General features: G+C 38.5%; 1 protein-coding gene across 1 annotated transcript in view; it reads right to left on the reverse strand.

Annotated features, from left to right (window-relative positions):
• Positions 1-595: 595 nt before the first annotated feature.
• LOC143711086 (GTPase IMAP family member 8-like) overlaps positions 596-18,233 on the reverse strand; it is a 44,314-nt gene continuing 26,676 nt past the window's right edge. Inside the window, exons 3-5 of the mRNA XM_077202389.1 lie at positions 14,416-15,042; positions 13,732-14,325; positions 596-2,537 (exon numbers count right to left, since the gene is read on the reverse strand). Of these exons, the coding sequence (XP_077058504.1) occupies positions 1,495-2,537; positions 13,732-14,325; positions 14,416-15,042 (2,264 nt within the window). The 3' untranslated portion in view covers positions 596-1,494. The remainder of the gene's footprint in view (positions 2,538-13,731; positions 14,326-14,415; positions 15,043-18,233) is intronic.

The raw sequence follows: 18,233 nt of genomic DNA on the forward strand, positions 1-18,233 counted from the left end.
TTTCTTGCAGTCTTGCGAGTGCCGTCAAGATTACTTCTTGCCGGGAGACTCCGCCCACACGTTGTTCTGATAGGCTGGGGGTTTTGATTGATTTTGACGCATCTCGTAGTCGCGTCGCATTTGGTGTGGACTGACAAATTATTATCGCTGTAATCTTATCGCATCATACTTACATTACCCAAAAACTCTGCGGATAAAAATAAAACTGCACACTCGATTGGGTTTGATTTGAGTATTGCTATAGGCTATGTTTGTGTATTGCACAATAAACTAAATGAAAGTTGATATATCATATTTTCTTGCTAGTTTACTTAACTTTTTTGTAATACACCATACTTTCAGCCAAACAGAATAATTAAAAACAAATGAAAATGGGTAAATCCTCTATAAATATTTTCTATTCTTAATTTTCTTTTTTGATATACTCCAGTGTTTGTTACAACACACTAAAAATGTTTATTATGTACATTTTTAGCACTTTTCATATTTATTTTGTCCATCAAAAGTGTGCATTCACTTTAATTGATAAAAAAAAAATGTTTTCATAATTTATGAATTTCCTTTTTTTTGTACAATGTAAAAGGCTACCATGGTTCCAAATGCTGTAACTTTTTTATTACTTTATACTATCACCACACAATATGATCCAGATGCAGAACACATTTAGAGGAAATTTTCCTCCTTCCTTATTTCCTTTCATTGATATTGCATATCAAATTAGAAAAATATATAATATTTCCCTTGACCACACAGGTTTTTTTTTTATATCAGCATTTTCTTTGTTTCTCAGCATGAGAATGTTCAAATGTAATTTTTTAAAATGTATTTTTTATTTTATTTTTATGAAATGATACGCACATTTTGACTCTCCGTGCTACAGTTTTGGAGTTATCAGTCATTACTTTTGTGTATGTCACTAAAAACAACTTAAAAACAACCATTTTTAAAAATTCAGAGAATTTAAAAAAATCCAGATAAACTCCACCAAAAAATTATTATCGTACTACATTATTCCCATCCTGAATTATTGCATTTCAAAAAAATAAATAAAAATAAAAATAAACAAAAAAAAGAAAGAAATGTGTTTACAAACAGAAAATCGACCACTAATGTTATTATATAAACCAAAAAAGGAATGTAAATTTAAATGTATCTTTCCAATCTTATTAACCTAAAGACCTCTCTTTGGTACCAGCACAAATTAATGAAGGTAAAACTAAAGATTTAATACATAAAACTAATAGTAACAATAAAAATAAATGATTTATGTATCACCCCTTATAAATCAAAGTATGTGGCAGTTAAAACAAACTAGATAGTGAAATAATATTGATCATTTTCATTATGGAGGACAGAAATAAATTCACCAGGGGCCCAGAATCTCTGGCCTGATTGAAACATGGACCAGGGTTGGAGAGTGGATAGTCTCAGAGGTTTGGGTCTCCTAGATCTGTGGGCCACGAGAACTATTCTCACGTCTACGTCTAACTAAGTCTAACAACTCCCAAACCCAGTTGCACCAACAGCTGCACCAACAGCTGCACCAACAGCTGCACCAACAGCTGCACCAACAGGGCCACCAATAAGTCCAAGAGCTCCACCAATACATGCACCAGTAACCATAGCAGTAGCAGTAGCCATATGACCAACTGCAAAAGCTGCTATATTCCATCGGGACTGATACTTCTTGTAAAACTCTTTAAATTCAGGGTTTTCCCTTTGTCTTGCTATATAAGCTACTAGCTCTTTCCCTTTCACCTGATGTCTCCACTCTTCTTCTTCTCTCTGTCTCCACTCTTCTTCTTCTCTCTGTCTCCACTCTTCTTCTTCTCTCTGTCTCCTCTCTTCTTCCTCTCGTCTGAATCTGTGAGCATCTTCATACATCTGATTAGTGTAATATCCTCCTCCATTCTGCTCTATCATTGTGTCAATCTTCTGCAGGAGATGATTCACCTGATCTCTGTTATTCTCATCTTCATTGTTGAAGACGTGAAATCTGCCTCCACACCGCTGAACTAGATCTCTTAATATACAGTTCTCCTTAATGAGTTCCTCTATAGATTTTATTTTCAGCTGATCTCCATGAGTGAAGAGAATGATGGAGTATTTTAACACTCCCTCTCCAAACATCATCTGAATCATCTGAGGAATCTGCAGCTCCTGCTCAGTGAATCTGTCAATTACTCTGAGAAGAATGATAAAAGCGTGCGGTCCAGGACTGGATATATAAACACTTCTCGCTATCTCTGTCATTAACTTATTCTGTTTCATCTTTGTGTCAAAGAATCCAGGAGTATCAACTACAGACACAGATCTGCCTGAAACAGTGGCGTGTTTCTCTGAACATTCACGGGTTACTGAACTCATTCTCTGCTCAGAGTTAAACACTTTCTGTCCCAGTATTGTGTTTCCAGATGTACTTTTCCCAAAACCAGTTTTACCCAGAAGAACAATCCGTCTGGATGAGGAACTGGAGACTGGAGTGTCTGGTTCAATGTGAGCCTTTTCTCTGCTGTCAGGAATCCACCTCCCTTCATCTGATGACATATACAAGAAAAAACACATGCAAGTCATTTACAGTCCTTTAGGAAGAACATGGCAATAAGTGCCAAGGTGAAATACATTGATGAACCTAACAACTTTCCATTTAACAGTCCTAAGTTTTAACCACAACCCTGATAGCAACCCAGTTAACACGTTGATCTGACAGTGATCTCTCCATACTTTTTCATTTAATTTAATTTTTCATTTATTTATGTATTCTTTTTTCATGGTAATGCACCCGAAATGCCACAACAACAATTGAACAAATCCAACTAACACAACAAAAATACATTCCATGACAAGAAGAACAATAGGATGAAGAAAAAAAAATCTTATAAACTCCTATACTATCATTCTTATAATAAAAATATTACAAATTAGATGGCCTCACCGACATGACAAAAGATAACAACAACAAAAAATAACAAAATAGCTCAGACCAAATATAATCTACTTTCAATTTTAACAATTTTCTTTTTTTAAATTATATATATATATATATATATATATATATATATATATACATACATATATATATATACGTACATATTTTTACAATTCTGCTTACACAACACTAAACAAACAAAAACAACAATGATGCAATGATGACAACTCTGGCAACGAAAACAACGACGAGACCATCATTATTGTTTTGTTATAATTTTAACAATTTTCACATTCATCTTTATATAAATTAAGTATCTTCTGTTTATACTTGTATTTAAATTGTAGAATATTTGAACAACATTTTAAATCATTTTCTAGAAAATTCCATCTTTTCACACCAGAAACTGAAACACATTTGTTTGAGGGTATTTCCAGCAAAAGGTTGTTTAAAGTCATTATTTCTTCTGCTTGTCTCACTGTTTACAGTAAAAAGGGTTTGCAGTCCATACGGTAACAGGCAGTGTTTTGCCTTATGAACAACTAATAAAGTTTGTAAAGCAACCAAATCCTTCAATTTGAGTAGTCCTGACTCCAGAAACAGTCCTGTAGTATGTTCTCTTGGAGCAACTCCATTCATTATTCTTACGGCCCTTGTTTGCTAAATAAATAAGGGCATTACATTTGTGAAATAAGAATTACCCCATATCTCCAAACAATACATCAAATATGGCAAAATAAAGGAACAATATAGGATTCTCATTGCCTTATAATTTAACATAAACTTTACTTCACTCAAAACGGCAATGTTTTTACAAATTTTTTGTATGTTTGGACCTGCAAATTTTAGCTATGTGTGACTTCCATTTAAATTTTTCATCAATGAGTACTCCTAAAAACCTAAATTCAGACACTCTCAATAGTTATTCCATTTAAAGTCAAACGAACATTTTCAGGACATTTATGATTTGTAAACAACATGAATTTTGTTTTACTTAAATTTAAAGACAGATTATTTTTATTTATTATTATTTTATTATGGTCACAATGTGAGTCACCCCAGCTAGAAATGTTATTGGACGTGGACTCCAACATCACTCAGACGTCAAAATTTGGTTGAAAACGAAATTGGGTTGACGTGTAAACATTTGTTTGATGTCAGGCTCCAACTTTATTAAGCAACACACAGAATTACCAGCTTCACTTATTACAAACTTTTACACTTTTAGTTTTAGCTCACTTTGACCCTTACATTGTGATCATATGGAGAGAATGAGATCAATGTGTTGACTGGGTATGTATGCACAGATACCGGTACCACTTAAAAAAATGCTCCGATACCAACAACCGATACCAGGCAGCGTGTGTACAGTATTTGTGTCCAGACAAACAAACACTGACAACAGAGATAATAATGGGGATAAAAAGAAGGCTGTCTATGAAGTAAATGTATCTTATCAGTGGAATATTAAATGAAATATAGTAATGCCTATAGCTGTGGTGCGCGAGCGGATCAGAGAAAACCGCATCCCTTTATCACAGACTTCAGTGAAAGTTTGTAGTTCAGTCGGATGTCAATGTCAAATAAAGTAAAACGAGGCATGTAGCTTATGAACTGACGAGAGAGAGAGAGAGAGAGAGAGAGAGAGAGAGAAACTTCTGTTGAATGCTCTTGATTGCTGATCGTTCACTCAGTTATTTGGATTAAAAATAACCAGTCTGGGAGGGGTGGGGGTAGCTACTGGTCTTCTCATTTCTAACAACTGGAAATACTCAACTCTCTCTTCTCTATGCAATAACAACTCGTTTGAATATCATGCAATTACACTTACAACTCCCATTAGGATCCATATTGTAGTTATTTAATCGCCCCCCAGGTCAACTGGGAAGCTTTGTTGAGGAGCTGGATGTGCTGCTGTCCTCTTTCCCTGAGGATGGCACCCCACTCGTAGTCTTTGGTGATTTCAACATTCATCTAGAAAAGGCGTATGCAACAGACTTCATCTCTCTTCTAGCCTCATTCGATCTCAAACGGCTCATCACCACAGGTACTCACAAATCAGGCAACCAACTGGACCTGGTTTACACACGCAACTGCATCCCAGACAACATTTTGGTGAAACCTCTCCATGTTTCAGATCATTTCCTCATTACTTTCAATCTACAACTCACTACCCATGCTCCACCAACTCCCCTACAAGTTACTTTCAGACGTAACCTGCGCTCACTTTCTCCTTCCCATCTTTCCTCTGCTGTGTCATCTTCACTTTCCTCACCCTCACAATTCTCATCTCTAGATGTGAATACCGCAACGGATACTTTATGCTACACTTTAACTTCTTCTTTAGACAATATCTGCCCTCTCTCCTCCAGGCCAGCATGCACTACCCCCTCTAACCCCTGGTTATCTGAGGTTCTTCATAAGCACCGGACCAAACTCAGGGCAATGGAGAGGAAATGGCACAAATCAAAAGACACATCTGACCTGAGTATGTATCAATCTCTGCTCTCTTCCTTTTCTGCTGATGTTCACGCTGCAAAACTTCATATTTCCACAACAAGATCAACAGCGCCTCTAACACACGAACACTTTTCAAGACATTCAACTCTCTCCTCTGTCCAACTCCACCATCACCCACCTCCTCGTTAACTGCTGATGATTTTGCTAGCTTCTTCACCAACAAAACAACTACTATCAGCAGTCAGTTCTCAGCTCCACACACACAGGAACCCAAACTATCCTCTCCCACTACCAGAAACCTTCTCTTTACCTTCTCTCCGCTAACCGAGGAAGAAGTATCTAAACTTCTCCTCTCCAGTCATCCTACCACCTGCCCTCTAGACCCCATCCCCTCACACCTTCTACAAGCCATCTCTCCCACACTCCTACCAGCACTCACACACATCATCAATTCATCCCTCCACACTGGCATTTTCTCTACAGCATTCAAGCAGGCTCGGGTAACTCCACTGCTTAAAAAAACAACATTAGACACATCACTTTTAGAGAATTACAGACCTGTCTCTCTCCTACCATTCATTGCGAAAACACTTGAACGAGTTTCTTTCAACCAAGTGTCATCTTTCCTGTCTCTGACCAACCAGCTAGATGTCAACCAATCTGGCTTTAAGAAAGGCCATTCAACCGAGACTGCACTACTGTCGGTCACAGAAGCCCTGCGGATCGCAAAAGCTGCTTCCAAATCATCAGTTCTCATTCTGCTGGATCTTTCTGCTGCCTTCGACACTGTGAATCATCAGATCCTTCTGTCCACCCTCTCATCACTGGGCATCAAAGGTACTTCCCTCCACTGGTTTGAGTCCTATCTCACATAGGGCTGGGCGATATATCGCCCGATATTGTTATGCGCATCTCGTCAGTAAAGCCGGTTCCTTGATTAGTAGTAAATCGCCTTCACCTGCTTTGAGATGGAGCGGCATTTACTACAAAGAGCCGTAGTTAACTGACAAGCTGAGCCATATCGCATCAATATCGCGGACGTATTGCCAGCGATAATTAATGCGATATGGCTCAGCTTGTCAGTTAACTACGGCTCATTGTACACAGCAAAGACTCCAGTGTTAAATTAACACTCCTGGGAGTGTATGAGTCCACACTCAAGAGTGTTGAAGTTAATGAGATAATAAAGTGATTAATTGAGTGATGATTGAGCATTATTGAAGACACCTGATGTTAACAAGCAGAATCACTGAAGGAGAAAAACTCAAATCGTAAGCCACCGTTATGGCGATCATTGGTTGCTTTAGTTGGTCTCTTGACCCTTATATTATAAACTTGAGATTTTGTTTGGCTGCTTTATCTGAGTTATAACTGCCAGATGAACAAAGAAAAGAGTGATCTGATGGTGTTGGTTATATTATGACAATCATCATTTGAACTTTAACATTTTGATTCATGTTGTTTGTTACAGCATAACTGAGATTCTGAATAAATATCTGGAATTCTAGCTAGAATAAAAAGGATTTCTTAAAAGTTGTTTCTAAAGAAAAAAAATCTTTCTTATAGGCACTCACAGACTTCAAGATTCAGGCTATGCATCTCAACAATGGTGACGAGCAGAATATTCAATTAGGAAAAGTAAATTACATAGAAAATTCAGATCATAATTTATTCATATCGCAATGCATATTGGGGACCAATTAATGAGTTTTGATTGGTGACAGCCACTGCAATATGCTGTATGATTGTCACCATTGTTGAGATTCACAGGCTGATTATTGATGTCTGTGTTTCTAAATAGATGTATTTCAATGTGTTTTGATCAGAGCAATGTTTATTAAATATTTTGTATTATAAGAAGCATACTAATATCACATATGCTGTAGAATCAAAAAGTTGTCGCCAATAAGTTAAACCAAACTATCTCAATAAGAATCATTTTTCAGATCACAGCATGATTATGCCAGAACACAACCAATACTATAAGATCACACTTTTTTTTGTTCATTTGACTGTTATGAATAAAAACCAGCAGAAAAACAAATTTAAGGGATCGTATAAAGGTTAAGACCCCAACTAAAGCAAACACTTATCGCCATAACGGTGGCTTACAATTTGTGATTTTCTCCTTCGGTGATTCTGCTTGTTAACATCAGGTGTCTTCAATAATGCTCAAACATCACTAAATTTATCACTTAATAATCTCATTAACTTTAACACTCTTGAGTGTTAATTTAACACTGGTGTTTGTGCTGTGTAGTAAATCCCGCTCCATCTGAAAGCAGGTGAAGGTGATTTACTACTAATCAAGGAACCGGCTTTACTGACTAGATGCGAATAACAATATCGTGCGATATATCGCCCAGCCCTATTTACTACACAGCAAAAACTCCAGTGTTAAATTAACACTCAAGAGTGTTAAAGTTAATGAGATAATTAAGTGATTAATTTAGTGATGTTTGAGCATTATTGAAGACACCTGATGTTAACAAGCAGAATCATTGAAGGAGAAAATCACAAATTGTAAGCCACCGTTATGTCGATCAGTGTTTGCTTTAGTTGGGCTCTTGACCCTTATACTTTCAATTTAAATTTATTTTTCTGCTGTTATTTATTTATAACAGTCAAATGAATAAAGAAAAGTGTGATTTGATATTGTTGGTTATGTTTTGGCATAATCATGCTGTGATCTGAAAATGAAACTTATTGAGATAGTTTGGTTTAATTATTAGTAATAGCTTTGAGATTCTACAGTAAATATAAATATCGATATGTTTCCTATAATTCAATTTATTTAATAAACATTGTTCTGATCAAAACACTTTCAAATGAACTTATTTAGAAACACAGAGATCAATAATCAGCCTGTTAATCTCAACAATGGTGACAATAATAAAGCATGTTGCAGTGGCTGCCACCAATCACAACTCATTAATGGCTCCCATCATGCATTGTGATATGAATAAATTATGATCTGAATTGTCTATGTAATTTACTTTTCCTAATTGAATATTCTGCTTGTCACCATTGTTGAGATGCATAGACTGAATCTTGAAGTCTGTGTGTGCCTAAAAGAAAGTTTTTTTTTAGAAAACAACTTTTAAGAAATCCTTTATATTATATCTGAAATTCTGGATATTTATGCAGAATCACAGTTATGCTGTAACCAACAACATAAATCAATAACATTAAGTTCATTAAGTTGGCTCAGTGGTTCATGTAGGTGGTCTACAAACCGAAAGGTTGGTGGTTCAATCCCCGGTTCCACCTGACCAAGTGTCGAGGTGTCCATGAGCAAGACACCTAACCCCAACTGCTCCCGACGAGCTGGGTGGCGCCTTGCATGGCTGACACCGCCGTCGGTGTATGAATGTGTGTATGAATGGGTGAATGTGAGGCAACTATGTAAAGCGCTTTGGTGGCCATTCGGTCTGTGAAAGCGCTATATAAATGCAGTCCATTTACCATTCAAATGATGATTGTCATAATATAACCAACACCATCAGATCACTTTTTTTCTTTGTCCATCTGGCAGTTATAACTCAGATACATCAGCCAAACAAATTCTAAAGTTAATAATATAAGGGTCAAGAGCCCAACTAAAGCAAACAATGATCGCCATAACGGTGGCTTACAATTTGAGATTTTCTCCTTCAGTGATTATGCTTGTTAAAATCAGGTGTCTTCAATAATGCTCAATCATCACTCAATTAATCACTTTATTATCTCATTAACTTCAACACTCTTGAGTGTGGACTCATACACTCCCAGGAGTGTTAATTTAACACTGGAGTCTTTGCTGTGTACAAAGAGCCGTAGTTAACTGACAAGCTGAGCCATATCGCATTAATTATCGCTGGCGATACGTCCGCGATATTAATGCTATATGGCTCAGCTTGTCAGTGAACTATGGCTCTTTGTAGTAAATGCCGCTCCATCTGAAAGCAGGTGAAGGTGATTTACTACTAATCAAGGAACCGGCTTTACTGACGAGATGCGCATAACAATATCGTGCGATATATCGCCCAGCCCTAATCGCACATGTAGGTCCTTCAGGGTTACATGGAGAGGCGAGGTATCCAAAGCACATCAACTGAACACAGGGGTTCCTCAGGGTTCAGTTCTTGGACCGCTCCTCTTCTCCATCATTGGGACCCATCATACAGGCACATGGTTTCTCTTACCATTGCTATGCTGATGACACACAGCTCCACCTCTCATTTCAACCAGATTATCCCACAGTAGCTGCACGTATCTCAAGCTGTTTGGCGGACATCACGGCATGGATGAAGGAACATCACCTGCAGCTCAACCTGGCAAAGACTGAGCTTCTCATTCTCCCTGCCAATCCGTCTCTACAGCACGACTTCACTATCCAGCTAGAGTCATCCTCAATCACCCCATCAAGGTCGGTCAGAAATCTTGGAGTAATATTTGATGACCAGCTGACCTTCACAGACCACATTACAAAGACAGCTCGATCATGCAGGTTTGCAATGTATAACATCAGGAAGATCAGGCATTTCCTAACTAAGCATGCAACACAACTTCTTGTCCAGGCCCTGGTTATTTCTAGGCTTGATTACTGCAATGCTCTTCTGGCTGGACTTCCATCACGTGTTACTAAAACTCTACAAATGATCCAGAATGCTGCAGCCCGTCTTGTCTTCAACGAGCCCAAAAGGGCTCACGTCACTCCTCTGTTCATCTCACTGCATTGGCTACCACTCGCTGCTCGCATCAAATTCAAAGCTTTGACGCTAGCTTACAGATCTACCACAGACTCAGCTCCGTCCTACTTTCTCTCACTACTACAAGTCTACGTCCCTACCAGAAGCCTACGATCGGCCAAGGAGCGACGGCTCGTGGTGCCATCACAGCGAGGCACTAAATCTCTCTCCAGAACATTCTCATTCACGGTTCCATGCTGGTGGAATGATCTCCCCACCCTCGTCCGTAATGCAGAATCCCTGACATCATTCAAAAGACAACTGAAAACTCATCTCTTCCGTGAGTACTTAAAATAAAAAAAATAAAAAAAATAAAAAAAAATTATTCTCTTTTAAATCTTTCCTTCCCTTTTAAATCTTCCCTTGTCTGGCTTTTGCTACTCTGAGCAATGCCTGAACTTTGTATTTTGAGCACTTCTTGCGTTGTTCTTGCCTCTTCACGATGACTCGCTTGCTTTAGTCCTCAGATGTAAGTCGTTTTGGATAAAAGCGTCTGCTAAATGACTAAATGTAAATGTAAAACTAAATCATTTGTAAGTAAAACATGAACTGTTACCTGATTTATGTATAGCGAGTGGTTATATACACTGTTAACCCTTGCTGTAAAAAAAGTGACAGTATCATACCATTTTTCCATTATAACAGTAATATACCGTAGAAAACAATGCATTCTGGGTTATATTTGCATTCTCGAGAAAGTAGCCTACAGGAATATACTGTGAATTAACAGCTCTCATAGTCGACACTCAGAGGCTGTTTTCACAATCGAACCCTATACCCTCATTAACTATTCCCTATGTTCATTCTCTAATATGGTCCACTTGAATGAGAAGAAGTGAGTGAATTGAGACACTGATGAACACCTGATAAGCAGAATCACTGAAGGACAGAAAAACAAGAACAGAAAAAGAAAAACACAAAAACTACAACTGACTTCCAGCAACACTGAGTGTGAAAACAGTTTACAAACCAGTTTACGATTATTTCTTTCATACATGTACAAAATATCTTGCTGAGAATTAACAGAGATTTAGTTAATAATAAAGTTTGTTGTCACCATAATGGAGATCAGTATTTGCTTTAGTTGGTCTCTTGACCCTTGACTTTATAACATTAGTTTCTCTATGGCTGCTGTAACAGTGAGTTTATAAAACACATTTGTTAGGGCAAGAAAAAGTCAAAAGAAAGTTGATTAGATGTTTTAGGCTGTTGTGATGATGTCATAATCATTCTGGACATGTACAATTCTCTGATCTCATCCTGTGAATAAGCTTTGAACGTATGGATATTTCATATATATCTGTGAATCTACAACAAGAAATCCAGCAATATTTCTGCAAACAGGTCTTCTGTAGAATATAGTAATCATACAGTGCATTAAAACATTCTGAACTCCTGCTTGACTCAGACACAGACATCCACAATCACATGAATCTCAACAATGGTGACAATCAAAAGTTTCATGTCGCACTGCTACATGAATGAATAAATAAATACAAAAATTATTGCCACAATTGTTGCGATTCATGTGCGCATGTTTGATATCTCTGTGTTTCTACAAGACAGTGTAGCTCTGTTTTTTCGGTTGTGCATATGTGCTCAAAAAATAAGTTATTGTATCTCATTACTGTAGTTTCACAGTGAAGGTAATGTAACACTTTTGACAGAGGATTAAACTCTGACTGAGATTAGTGAATGAATAAGCTATATTTGTCATCATAATCAATATAACCACAATCATTCACAAACCATGCCTGTGCACAAGTGTGCCCTGAAGAATCACAGTTCAAGGCAGCAAGAGGAAATCTAATGTTATAAAGTCAAGGGTCAGCATCTCAACTAAAGCAAACACTGATCTCTATTAATGGTAACTTCAAACCAAACATTTTTAATTAAACATCTCAACAACGTCTTCTATAGATGTATGACAGAAATAAAGCCATACTGGTTAATAATAAGTGTAATGTGTAATGGCTGGAAGTCAGTTGTAGGTCTTGTGTTTCTCTATTTTCTGTTCTTGAGTTCCTCTTTCCTTCAGTGATTCTGCTTGTTAACAGCAGGTGTTCATCACTAATGCTCAACAATCACTTATATATTCCCTTAATTATCTCACTGCAACACTGTGTCAGTGTTACTTTTTACTCTTTGTAGTGTGGATTTTCCTGTGTGGTTGAAAGGGTTAACAGTGTAAGATAAAAAGACACAACCACGAAATGTATTTTAACAGTAATAAACTGTAAGTTATAAAACAGGTTTATACTGGCAACACTGTTGCCAGGAGTTTACTGTAAAATATTTTTTTTGGGTCACCATTGTGTTGAAGAGTAGAGCCTGTGCTTCAGTCAAGGAGAAGATCTAGAAACATTGCTGATACGCTGCGTGTTGCTTTATTTAACAAGCGGTGACTGTGTAGTTGCTGATCCAGTGGAAATCTTTTTATGTACAATGTCAAATGAAATAAGTCATACTTTTTTTCACATTATTAGTGTATTATAAATTTTAGTTGATACATTTAAATTTAAGGCAGTCGGGTTTCTGCAAGTGAAATTAGTTAACTTGAGTTTTTATTTAGTGCATTTTTACAGTAACATACTGTAGATTACAGTAAAGAACTGTACAATTAACAGTAACTTACTGGCAACAGTGTTGCCCGTATTTTACTGTAAAAAAAACCTGGTAAGGTCTAACAGTGTACATTATTACAGGATGTGTGCAGGTCAAGAAGTTCCACGAAACGAACATACAAAGCGCGCGCCCCGAAAACCAGCGTCTCAGTGCGCGAATACTGAACTGAATTGTCTTTCAAGTCTTGCGCTTGTATGGACAAATTCACACAAAGTTATGTAAAAAATAAACGCCTGTCTTGGTGCGTATCCTAGTAAACAAAGTACTACTATCAGCTACCAAAACTCACTCAATAAATATTACTTTACTTGCTATTGGATCTCTTGTTTATTTCCTGACAGTATCGGTATCGGCGAGTACCAAAAATGAAAGTATTGGTATTGTGGAAATATTTGATTTTCATCGCAAAGGAATTTCATATGGTTTTATCATTCACAATCTGATGTGAAAAGGAGGAACTTCTCTGAAATGTATTTATGTTTGTGAACTGCTGAGTCATGTTTGGGTATCTGGGGAGGTGGCTGGGTGTGACACTTCAGGGTCATATGGGGCAGTACCTTTGACCATAGGCCTTTGATGGTCTTGAGATAAACAGGAGCCTATGTGACAGTGGGTCTCTTATCGGTGAAGGCAGACAGAAGCCTGCTGAAGGGAGACCTTGAAAATGGTATAAAGGCTGCCCATTTCTTCCTGTCTGTGTCTCACTCACTCCACAGGGTAACTGCTGTGTTGGCGACTGGGGCTATTCTTGCAAGAATAAATACTTCTCTTTTATAAATTTGATTCCGAGTTCTCTTACGCAGTGATGATGTTTAACAGAATTTTTGCCACAACACACTCGTTCTGAAAAAAGTGGTATCGGTGCACCCCTAATCACAATCATATAATACACTTTGTAAGACACACAACAGTTTGCCAACATTAAGATGCACACATTTTAACCAAAAACTTTAAAACATTTTAAATACTGATTTTAAGAATACTCACACTTTTCTCCCAAAGATCTCTGGAGAATTGTTGCAAGTAGTAATCTAGCCTGGTCAGTTGATCCTGAATTCTTGTTGTTGAACACACAGTATCTCTGATCATATTTCTGAATGAGTTTCTTCAGTGGTTCAGTTTCATCAAGGAAGTCTTGTATTGTCATGTTTTCATCCTCCAGTTCGTCTCCTCTGGTGAAGAGAATCCTGATTTTCTCTAAGCGTTTTTCTCCTAACAGCTTCTCGATCTTCTCCACAGTTTTTCTCTCTTCTTCAGTGAAACTGTCAGCTTTGATGACCAGCAGAAACACACAGGGACCTGATTCACATCTCTGAAGAACCTTTTCATTTATCATCTGCTGAATCTCTTCGTCACTCATGTGTGTGTTGAACAATCCTGGTGTGTCATAAACAGTGACTGGAAACCCATTAACAGTCCCAGATTCAACAGCAACATCTCGAGTGACTAAAGTGGAGCTTTTCTTTGACACGAAAGCTGGTCGTCCCAGTATTGTGTTTCCTGATGCACTCTTCCCAACTTTTGTTTTCCCTAGTAAAATTAAGTTTAATTGTGCATTTGGATCCATGTCTGATTTTTGACCTAAAATCAAATAATAAAGCTGTGTATAAATTTGTAATATATACAAATAACAACCTTTGAAATAAACATAAGTAAAAACAACATTCTTACCACTTTCACATTCACTGTTTCCCAGCTCTTTGCTTCTAATTGATGCAGTGTTGAACATCTCTGCAGTGTAACATTGCTGTTTATTCTCATTAAACAGAAGCTCAATCTTGTTCATCAATTCTCTCATCTCTGATTGGTTGTTCATCATCTTGTTGCAGGTGTGAAATCTAACTCCACTTTTCTCCAGCAGCTGCTCCAGATCAGGGTTTTTCTTCAGATCATCTATAGTGCTATTATAGATCATTATAGTGTCAGACTCTTCTTCTGTCTCATCGGTGAAGAGAATGATCACAAACTGAAGAACTTTGTCACCAAACACTCTTTGAAGCCATTCAAGACCCATCTGATCATCATTGGTTAACTGACCCAGTCGCACAACAAAAATGAAGGCATGGATTTTATTTTCATTCACTAGCTGACCAATGAGATGATCGCTTCCATGTAAGTCAATCATGTTGATCACAGAGACGTGATATTCTGATATCTCCCTCTGTAAAGAACTGATTCTCAATATTTCTGAATTTTCCATATGTGTCTGTTTTTCTCCTAGGAGAATGTTTTCAGGTCCAAACTGGACTGATGAAGAGTTTCCAAATAACACAAGAGACAGATCTGGAAATATGTTATCTAAAAGAAAAACATAGAACTATTGTTAAACACATCAATACAATCTTTTTGTGTCATATATGACAACATGTCACATAACATTTCATCAAACTCATATCAAAGAGATAATGATCACACCTCATATCTAACATAATGAAGAGGATCATTTTAAATGTAATGGAATTGTACACAGCAAAATCCCCAGTGTTAAAGTAACACTGTTCAGTGTTTATATGAGTCCACAGTGTTATAAGTAACACTGTGTTAAAGTTAATGAGATAATTAAGTGAATAATTGAGTGATGATTGAGCATTATTGAAGACACCTGATGTTAACAAACAGAATCAAGGAGAAAATCACTATTTGAAGGCTGGCATACACTGCGATTTTCGTCCGATTTTGAGCCGAATTCTGACTCGTGCGACTCTTTTTCGGATGGGCGATTTTCAGCTTTGTCGTGTGTCGATGTCGTGCAGTGTTCGTGCAGTGTACAGGGGGAAACAAGAGGTAATAAACCTCTCCCGACAGGCAGTCGGATGATCGGATGAATTTCTGGCATGTCAGACATTTTGGTCGCTTCTCGTGACTATCGCACAGTTGAAGCAGAGCTATGAACCGATTGCCCTAAACTCTGTGTTTTTTCCCTCACTGCGCCTGCACGAAAACAGAAGTTTAACCATTTAATCTTTAATGCAGCAAGAAAGAAAATGAAAAGAGGGAGATCTTTTAGTTCTGTAGCTCAAACTAGCTACTGTTGCTTACCTCCAGTTCGTGTTGCCAAATGGATTAACCATATATTACCCACGTCTTCCAAGCCACCTGCGATGTTTATTAATTTGTTAAACAATATTTTTGAAATAAAGCTGTTTTTAATTTTCATTGATGACTAATTATTGCAGTGTTCAGACTTATTATAGACTGTTAATATTTTTAATGACATGCCTATAATTCATTGTAATCGACCTAAATGTTTAAGACAATTTTCAATGAGGAGGAGTACGCTTCTATGTAATCTTGTATTATCCTCACACCGCGCTGGTTAATGTGGTGATGTGCTATGAAATTATTGCGTGGTAAATTAATTATAATAGCCTAGCCTATCAATTTAATAATAAAAGTACTGTAGCCTAGGCCTTCCCTAATAATAATAATACAACAATACTGATAATAATTTAATACATAAATTGGAAATGCTAAGTCATCTTGATATTGATAGCTGATGCTTGTTTTGACAATATATCTGGATAGGCTAAATGATATCGTCTATAGGCACAACCCGGCACAGGGCTTTATCACGCATATTTCACACGTATAGTGTGAGCAGTCGCAGCTCGACGTTCGGACCATATAGTGTGAGCTCATAAATCATGAACTTTGGCTTTACGTCGCATGCAATCTACTCATTCAGTGTGAGTGGGTAACCTTGCTGAAATCACAGACATCACACAGTGTATGCTCAGTGTTTGCTTTAGTTGGACTCTTGACCCTTACATTTTTAACTTTAGGTTTAGTTTAGCTGCTGTAACTGAGTTATAACTGTCAGATGAACAAGGAGAAAAGGTGATCTGATGGTGTTGGTGTCAGGGTAAATAGCACAGGAAGCAAGATGCAAGTGATAACAATTTATTATAAATGAAGTAGATGATGGTAAGTCCAGAGATGACAGGTTAGTGGCGCAGGGACCCCGATGGTCAGATGGAATCGGTGAAGACAGTGCAGCGGTGCGGTGAGAGAATCCAGTGACGAGAATACATCCAACGAAATCCACAGGAACATAAACAGGAACAAGGAAGGTACAGGACTCGAGACGTAGACTGGAACACAACACCGGGAAATCACAAACAACGATCTGACAAAGTAGATGAGAACTGGCGGATTAATGCGAGCAAAGAAAACGGGCTTAATTTTGGATACATGAAAGACGGGGTGAATTCTCCTGTACACTGGAGGAAGATTGAGGCGGACTGTCACCGGACTAATGATTTTAGTGACAGAGAACGGGCCAATGAATTTAGGCGCAAGCTTATTTGAATCGGAGCGGAGAGGAATGTCCTTGGTAGAAAGCCACACTTTGGAACCGACGACGTATACGGGAGGCCTACGCCGGTGGCGATCGGCTTGAGCCTTGGTGCGCGCCCCCACTTGGAGTAGAGTCTCACGGGCTCTAGTCCAAGTGCGGCGACACCTCTGGACGAAGGCATGTGCGGAGGGGACCGCGACTTCGGACTCCAGACTAGGAAAAATAGGTGGCTGGTATCCTACACTACACTCAAACGGTGATAGGCCCGTGGATGACACTGGCAACGTGTTGTGGGCGTACTCCACCATAGACAGTTGCTGACTCCAGGAGGAAGGATTCTTGGACACTGAACATCGCAACGTTCTCTCCAAATCCTGGTTGGCTCGCTCAGTTTGACCATTGCTCTGGGGATGGAACCCAGAGGACAGACTGACAGTCGCACCCAGGAATTTACAAAACTCTCGCCAAAATTTGGACACAAATTGGGGTCCTCTGTCAGAAACCACGTCTGTCGGGAGGCCATGTAGCCGAAAGACGTGGTTAACGACAATCAACGCTGTCTCCTTGGCTGAGGGTAATTTGGGCAAGGGAATGAAATGGGCCGCCTTCGAGAATCGGTCCACCACGGTCAAAACTACCGTGTAACCCTGGGAGGGTGGGAGGGCGGTGATGAAATCTAGAGCGATATGGGACCAAGGTCTTGAAGGCACCGGCAGCGGTTGAAGTAACCCATCTGGGGCCCGATTGGAAGTCTTACCCGTGGCACAAACTGAGCAAGCCAAGACAAAACTGTGAACATCGCGAGCCATGAGAGGCCACCAGAATCGTTGCTTGACTAAAAACTTAGTGCGATTGACCCCAGGATGGCAAGCCACATTGAAACAATGACCCCACTGAATGACGCTGGACCGTAAACCCTCAGGCACAAATAAACGATTCGGTGGACAACGGATCGGGGGCGTTACCCCTTCTAAGGCCTTCTTGACCTTCGACTCGATCTCCCATGTGAGTGTAGAGATGAATAGGTTCTCTGGTAAAATGCACTCGGGAGTAGACGGGCGTTCGGAACGGTCAAAAATACGCGATAAAGAATCGGGTTTGATGTTTTTGGAACCCGGGCGGTACGAGAGAGTAAAATCAAAACGACCGAAAAAAAGAGCCCACCGAGCCTGTCTGGAGTTTAGTCTTTTAG

This window comes from Siphateles boraxobius, unplaced genomic scaffold, assembly GCF_051911475.1.
Source record: "Siphateles boraxobius isolate OS27281-9 unplaced genomic scaffold, OSU_SipBor_1 49, whole genome shotgun sequence".
Classification (NCBI taxonomy): Eukaryota; Metazoa; Chordata; class Actinopteri; order Cypriniformes; family Leuciscidae; genus Siphateles; species Siphateles boraxobius.